The 8,269-nt window shown below is 36.8% G+C and overlaps 1 protein-coding gene across 3 annotated transcripts; it reads left to right on the forward strand.

Moving 5' to 3' along the window:
* The first annotated feature begins 769 nt into the window (after positions 1-769).
* Positions 770-7,348, forward strand: LOC127853825 (inositol oxygenase-like). Of its 3 annotated transcripts, none has more exons than XM_052388613.1 (6): positions 770-1,382; positions 1,817-1,972; positions 3,199-3,385; positions 3,946-4,119; positions 4,560-4,725; positions 6,916-7,348. In XM_052388613.1, exons 2-6 carry the CDS (start codon positions 1,853-1,855, stop codon positions 7,118-7,120), a joined length of 852 nt encoding a protein of 283 aa, XP_052244573.1. In that variant the 5' UTR covers positions 770-1,382; positions 1,817-1,852; the 3' UTR covers positions 7,121-7,348. The 3 variants fall into 3 exon arrangements, with proteins under 3 accessions (XP_052244573.1, XP_052244572.1, XP_052244571.1); XM_052388612.1 differs by having other exon boundaries at positions 772-1,406; positions 1,762-1,972; XM_052388611.1 differs by having other exon boundaries at positions 773-1,382; positions 1,762-1,972.
* The last annotated feature ends 921 nt before the right edge of the window (positions 7,349-8,269 follow it).

The raw sequence follows: 8,269 nt of genomic DNA on the forward strand, positions 1-8,269 counted from the left end.
CGAAACCTAAACGCGGACCCTAAGTTCAAGGTCAATGGCCCAGGGGTAAAATTTTGTGTGCGTATGGAAAGGCCTTGTCCATATACACATGCATACCAAATATGAAGGTTATATAGAAGGGACATAGAAGTTATGAGCATTTTTCGAAACCTAAACGCAAAGTGTGACGGAAAGACGGAAAGACAGACAGACGGACGGACGGACAGTCCGATGACTATATGCCCCCTTTTTTTCGAAAGGGGGCATAAAAAGTGTGTAGAATGTATAGATGAACAAACTCTGCCGGTGGAAGACGTCAAGACGGCAACAAGGCACATTAAGTACAATTATTTCTGTGGCGTGATAATGCACCTTTCTGTACAAAATACGGACATTTTTTTCTACTCAATTCGTTTTTACCTTATATGGCATTTTTAGATCAAATTTGCACATGTCTATCAGTTTACTGAAAAGTTTATAGGCTCTTAAAATCTTTCATAACAAAAACACAAACTCACGAAATTACTTAAATATACTTATTGTCATATTATTCATTGCATCATTGCTTTTTTTTAAATATAAGTTTTTTAAGATATTAAAAATCATTACACAACGTCTAATACGAAAGAAACTAGTTGTTTGGTCAATATGCATATATATTTTTCCTCGGAAAACATGTATATCTTTAGATTTTAAGTATGATACATTAATAAGAAATATCGGTCAATGCTTAGTATCTACAAGCATAGATAAAGTCATAGGCTTTGTTTGTTTCCAAAGAGTGTTTATGTTGTGTTAAGTGTCATATACAAAAAAAGCATTAAATAGATATCGTATCAGCGTGAGAAGCGATAATCCGATCAAAGAGTCGCGATCTGTTAAAGTTTGTTTGAAACAATGAAATTGAGAACGTAAAGATCTAAGCTGAGCTGTGGTAACGTTTACTGGATTAAACTGGACAACACTGAACTTCAGGGTTGCTATCAAAATTGATAAAACTGTTGTGATTATAGGATTTTCTTATTCTGTATACCGTTAAATAAGGGTATGTTGCGGGTTTTTCAACATACAGCTTCATCGACCGTTGGATAGAGGAAGGAGTAAGAGTAGACGCAGCAGTGGTGGGTGTAGTATTATAATTGCTTTGCTTCTGGTGCACGCTATCACTGTATCCACAGCTGGTGCTATACGTTGAACAAAAGATGGACTAACAACATCATTATCATTTATTTGTTGCCGTTGTTCCCTTTCGTCAAATAACAGAGCAAACCAACTGGGCGACTAGTTTGTGGACATGCGTCAATTCGACAACAAGCGAGATAAGTTGTAGATAAGAGGAGCAAAACACGTTCCAGTTGAAAGAAAAGTGTGAAACCACAAGGACTACAACAAGGTCATAGAAGGTCGGATATACGTTTACAATACAAGTATTTTATTTTGAAATTAATTAAAATGATGAGTTATTAAATTAATGTTAATTTAGTAATCACATACAATTCAGACATACCCTTTTATTGATCAGTCTAGAAGAGTTAATTAAACGTTATATCAGTAGATGTTGTTTTTTTTTTAAATTATTTTCCCGATGGTGTAGTTTCGGTTGATCCTAATGTTTAAATTGCAATTAGTCTATGCTCCAACTGGAGGGTTACTGAACTTTGCTTTCTCATACAATTCATTTATGTAAACTGAATAAATTGAAATAGTATTGTTTATATTTAGCACAAAATATTGATACTTTGTCTTATTTATTTTCTAGAATGCATATTTTTTATTTTCTAGCATTTCAACAAATTTGAGACGGATTCCGTAGTCATTTCCGTATTCAATCTGTTAGCCCGCCAACGGGTTCCTAGCAACAACTCGTGACGTCATGAGCACGCCCTTGATCCACGTGCAGATGGAGGACCCCTCGGAGTTCAGACCCGAGCACAAGGACAAGTCCGAGTTCAGGGATTTCCGTATGCACAATGTCCCCGAACGAGTTAAACAGGTAGGTTGTGCATGGAAAAAGTATTATTTCGTTTGAAATAATAAACGATAAATATGTATAAGAGAACGAATCAATATTGATTAAACTTGGTCAAATTTTTATCATGACATTATCTTAAGTTTGAATATGGGTCAATGGAGGTAAAAACAAGGTTACCATGGCAAATCGTCAATAAAAAAGAAAACTCTAAGTACGATCAACTTAATAACGCTCTGTGAGGCACCCGATTCAAATTTTGAACGTGCCTCATTTTTGCGAAATGTTCACACAAATCGAAAGTAATAAACGACACATGTACTATAAAGAAAAATATCATGCCATTTCGTCGAATCAGCTCATAGAAAATGAAATAATAAAATTGACAAATTAGACAAATTGCGGAGTTTGTACATGTAATATCTCAACAAATAATTTTCAAACATTTTAATAAAAGATATTATGAAGTTATAATGTAGCTTACTGAAAACTTTGTATGTTGAATTTATTTATCTTATTTATCTACTTGGTTAAGATGGTAAATTGTACAACGTAAAACGAGTTACTCGGAACTCAAGCAATGCCTAGGTACGAGCACCACTTTTAAGTGTTATATGCACGTCTGTTACATAATACTGTTATATCCTCATCTGTGACACGAATATGTGCATATTGACAAACATATGAGGTCAGATATATTCTAAAACATTATGTCTGTCTCTGTCTGTCTGTCTGTCTGTCTGTCTGTCTGTCTGTCTGTCTGTCTGTCTGTCTGTCTGTCTGTCTGTCTGTCTGTCTTCTGTCTGTCTGTCTGTCTGTCTGTCTGTCTGTCTGTCTGTCTGTCTGTCTGTCTGTCTGTCTGTCTGTCTGTCTGTCTGTCTGTCTGTCTGTCTGTCTGTCTGTCTGTCTGTCTGTCTGTCTGTCTGTCTGTCTGTCTGTCTGTCTGTCTGTCTGTCTGTCTGTCTGTCTGTCTGTCTGTCTGTCTGTCTGTCTGTCTGTCTGTCTGTCTGTCTGTCTGTCTTTATTTGAATCACAATCTCGCATTAATAGCATTTTTAATTAGTTAATTATGTATATTGGTGGACATTTCTCACTAAGTTCCAAATATCCAGTAACGCTTATTTAGCACGTAAAAACAAATACCTTCTGGATTTAGTGAAAATGTTAAGAAATATTTAACTGACGTGTGTAAACGATTATTACTTAAACGATACGTCATACACCGTCGTCAACGTCACGTGTGTCGGCAGGTGTACAGCGAAATGCACCGAAAGCAAACGTACGCGTTCGTAAAGCAGAAGATGTCCGAGTGGTGTCGCTTCGACCACGCGGAGATGACCGTCATGGAAGCGCTGGATATGCTCTCCTCCTTCCTCGACGAGAGTGACCCGGATGTGGACATGCCCAACTCCATACATGCTTTCCAGACTGCAGAAGGTATGACCTGTGATCAGCTTTAGCTGTTGTGCTTGCATTTATTTTTCTCAAATATTTATGAAGGTTAAACATCATTTTCGGTTAAAACATATTTCATATTGTCGCGTAGTGAATATAATAGCGTCTACACCGTTATGTGGGTTACTATTGATATTATTATTGTGTTTGTTTAACCTTTGTTGTCAGTCAGTCACAATTAAATACTGTACACAATTATTGATTACCTAATATTTCATATTGTCGAACATTGAATACCGGTACCTGATGTTGTACAATACGTATAACGAAATGAAAAAGTTTTGATTCAGATTGTAACCAAGCAACATCAGAAATTAGGTTATTAAAGAATGAAAAAGCTTCAAAGCAATAGCGGGCTGTTTCCACTTCGACGGTCCCAGGAAATAAACAATTTAAACAACTTGTTCCGAAACCACAATGACCAGAGGCTATTTCTTGCTATAATTTCGACAACCGCAATTAAGCGAATAGAAACTACATTTTTCCGCATTATATTAAACTTGTCCAGTATAACAAAACGCCTTTTTGGTGCTCAATGTCAGGTATCCGGGAGGCGCATCCCGACAAGGAGTGGCTGCAGGTGACTGGTCTGATCCACGACATAGGTAAACTCATGGCCGTCTGGGGGGAGCCGCAGTGGTGCGTCGTCGGCGATACGTTCCCCGTCGGATGCGCACCCAGCAAGCGCATCGTCTTCGATGCGCAGTACTTTGCAGGTTAGTGTTATTTGTAGGTTAGAGCTGATCCTCGCCCCGGAAAAAAGGGCTTATGCATTTGCATAAAGTTTCGTCATAAGCCTGTGCAGTTCGAACAGTCTAATCAGGGAATACATTTTCCGATTTTATAGTTTTTTCATTTAGATGAAGTCCTTTCTCAGCGCAAATCCAATTAAGACGGAAAGTGTCGTCCCTGATTTGCCTGTGTGCACTGTTTTTGCATAGGCTTATCTTGAACGTTACTTAACGCGCATGCAAAATACGTCGCATGTACATATTGACCACGTCTAAGTAAACTGTAGCATATTATATATAAAATGAACACTATTTTACAAGTTATTTATTGGTATACGTAATAAAGCACGTTTTAATTCACGAATAATTCACAGTAAACGTGTTTAATATTTAATATTTTGAATTAAAAATCACTTTGCCTACAGAAAATCCGGACATGGATGACCCAAAGCTGAACACGCGCCTTGGTGTGTACACGGAGAACTGTGGCCTGGAGAACGTGCTCATGAGCTGGGGTCACGACGAGTACCTGTACCGCGTGCTCAAAGCAAACACCTGCCACCTACCGGACGAGGCCCTATACGCTATCAGGTGGGATTGGTGCATAAGTAGAAATGTCCGTCTGTAGGCAATGCCCGCTAAAAGTTGCAATTCGTATTTTTCGTCTTTTAACGTTAAATATACTTATAATACTGATAATGAAGACAACAAATGCACATTTATTTTGATATCTATTTTCATAGTAAACGGTTATTAAAGTGACATGGTAGAGCCAGCTCGGCGGGTTTAATTGTTTATGATTTAATGGTATATGTATGTTGAAGAACGTCTGAAATGATACTTTAAGTGTGAACAGTTCGTTTTGATTTTACATCTTGAATGTTGGAACACACTTTTCGAACACCAAGTAATTTAAAGTTTCCAGTTATCTAATTCCGAATAGTATGTTAGTTTCTGTCCACGAGATTGACAAAATATATTTTCTATTGTTCGTTACCGCATTACGTCTTTTATTAGTTGTAAGTTATTCAATGCAAATATCGGAAGTGAAGGAAACGTTTGAAGTTCATATCAAACAAGTATGATTTCTCGAAATACATATTACAAACCATACGCATTTACAAACTAAATTGTTAAACAAGTTCTCGTCAGAGATGACACCATCGCCAAGAACCACAACCCAGCCCAATTAGACACATGGCTAGTTGTGGCCCTTGTTGGCCGTTCGTACCTTGACTTTTCGTAACGGCTCCAATGTCAAATTGTTAATGTCAATTAAAACAATCACTATTAATGTGAATGTTTACGGAAGTGATTCATTATCTTTGTTATCTGTCTCGAGCAAATCGTTTGTGGAATATTATTACATGTACATATTTCACTCAATAATGCTATTGATGGCCGTCGTAATACCGGTTTTTACGACTGTTGAGCTTCCTGCGATTATCGCATTCGCAACTAAAAATTTTCGTTTCAAAAACATATTTGCTTCTGGTATGGTGCTATAAACAAGGACACCACAGTTTGGTATTCACCTTTGTGCGTTTATGCAACTGGCCATCACACACAACGCTCCCTTATTGTTTTTAGCAAAGTAATAAGATACCGTTTTACATACCGTTCAACATAATTACCAGTTCCGGCTTGCGTGAGGACTGAGTAACCGACTGACCGCCGCTTTGAACCATTTCAACTTTTCAAGATGTAAACAGCTGTCCGATAACTATTTTGTAAAATACGAGATAGAATTACATAGCACCTGTCATGAGTTAAACGAGATAGAGTATCGCAGTAACCTTGATATTCCCTTATAGGCACTTTTCATGACCCAAATGTCGTTATTCATTGCAGAAATTATCACTTACAGGCACTTAGTTTGTCGTTTATTTCTCTTGGGGCATGAGGTATTAAAACATGAAAAACAAGGCTATTGTCAAGCAATAAGGTCCCCTACCGGCTCCACCATTGTCAGAAATTCCACCATTTTCAGATTTTTTTTAATTTTTTGGTTGCCATAGCAACCACAATTTTTGACGTATGAACAAAATGAAATGACGTGCATAATGTCCATATTGCCATCTATCCATGTTGCAAGTTTCATGAAAAAAAATATTAAGAACTTTTAAAGTTATCGTAGGATCCAGAAAAGTGTGACGGACTGACAGACAGACTGACAGACTGACAGACGGAGTGCAAACCATAAGTTCCCTCCGGTGAAACCGGTAGGGGACAATAAACGCGTTAGGTATTGATTCACTGGTTCTAACCACACGTATTTTGTCAAATGACAGATGGCTACAACTGGGCGACAATAAGTAAATAATCTCTTGAATGTTTTTTCATTCTTTACTATTCTTATAACACTTGTTCTCAATTGTATCCGTACCCACTGGATCAAAAGGTCCCGAACATGGTTCCATTATATTCTCTGGAGGTGCTCACAAAACCATCCATTTAAAGGCACCATGAACCTAATCGGAAATTAAGAGCCAAAATAAATAAGAGCAGCGGTTTGGTAAAAACGGGGCTTAGTTAACATGCGTAGTGTTCTCCTAGGTTAGCCCATGCATTCCGCACAGGCTAATCGACACTTTCCGCTTTTATAGTACTTTCGTTTAAAGGAAGTCTTGATAAGCAATAATTCAGTATAATAGGAAAGTGTCGTCCCTGATAAAACAGTGCAGACTGCGCAGACTATTCTGAGACAACACTTTACGCACAAGCATTAAGCCCCATTTTCCCAAAGTGCGGCCGAAATATAATTTGACTTTTAAAATCCAGATTCCATTCGTTCTACCCGTGGCACACGAGCGAGGACTACATGTTCCTCTGCAACAACAAGGATTTGGAGATGCTTCAGTGGGTCAGGGAGTTCAACAAGTTTGACCTCTACACCAAGTGCCCGGATACGCCGGACATCGAACAACTCAAGCGCTACTATGGCAACCTCGTCGAGAAATACATACCGGGCAAACTGAAGTGGTGATGGTTTTCTATGGTGGATTGAAGCCCTTATGGAATGTTGAATTTGGTCGCAATGTTTTGAAGATTTTAAGTTAGATCTAAACTTTGAAAATGTATGCAATAACTGTAGAAATTGTAATACAAATACATACAGCGTTTTAGAAATGCCATGATGATGCTTTGAAACGATTTCTAAACTATTTGCTATAAATATGTAAACATTTGAAAATTATATAGTCCAACATTAAAATCATTTTCCTCTTACATTTCTTCCATAAAAAGAAATTGAAACACGAAACAAATGATAAGGACACAGCAACGCTATCAAACACTTACACAGCATGCGTATATTCGTCAAAACCCCCATTAGCTATTAAAATCCTTCTTTATTACTTTGCAGTGTTGCAATATTTACGTAACGTATAAACCGCTACCATTGTTCATTATTGTAACGCCGTTTTTATTTCCAGAATCCGTTCGAGCTTTGCATTCATGAAATAACTTCATATTCAATCTTGCTTTCCGTTTGCAATAATACAAAATCACTGATTATTTTGACGGTACCTTGCTTTAATCATTTAATACTGAGTATAGCATATATCTATTCAAATATCAAACAGCGTATTTTTCGATACTTAGAGATGAATTCAATAAATGAAAACCATAGATCACATATTCCACAATACAGATTCTTTCATTGGAAAACATCATTGTTCATTTACATTGAATCTTTTACTTAAACATGCATAACATGTTAAAAAAAGACATGAAGATGTTAAAGGAAATCAGTACCGTGTATCAGAAATATATGTCTTTGAAAGTTCGTTCGTTCGTGTGCTACCTCTCAGTTTCATATTTACGTTTTCTTTTTTATTTGTTCTGTATTCTATATTGTATTCATCGGTCAGAATCACAAGTATTTCAGATTATCCGCCACGTTCAATCGTTTCATATAAACTGATATGCTGGACAAAAATTTGTGAAAGGTTTTTTGTGTGAAACGATTATTATACGTGAAATAATATTGTATATTAACTAATGTGGTATCGAACAAACCACGTTATATAAAAATACATCAAAAAAGTTCATTTGATATCTAAATGTATAAATAATATTTCAATGATCCGTTAATTATAATAAATTTAGTATAAATGAATTTCGAAGTCAGTAG

This window comes from Dreissena polymorpha, chromosome 12, assembly GCF_020536995.1.
Source record: "Dreissena polymorpha isolate Duluth1 chromosome 12, UMN_Dpol_1.0, whole genome shotgun sequence".
In the NCBI taxonomy this organism is placed as follows: domain Eukaryota; kingdom Metazoa; phylum Mollusca; class Bivalvia; order Myida; family Dreissenidae; genus Dreissena; species Dreissena polymorpha.

Bases quoted from the DNA above. Each gene is read 5' to 3' on its own strand.
- LOC127853825 (XM_052388613.1), top strand. From the start codon at position 1,853: ATGAGCACGCCCTTGATCCACGTGCAGATGGAGGACCCCTCGGAGTTC. The intron at 1,973-3,198 runs GTAGGTTGTGCA...GTGTGTCGGCAG, and splicing joins TCCCCGAACGAGTTAAACAG to GTGTACAGCGAAATGCACCG. The intron at 4,120-4,559 runs GTTAGTGTTATT...CTTTGCCTACAG, and splicing joins CGATGCGCAGTACTTTGCAG to AAAATCCGGACATGGATGAC.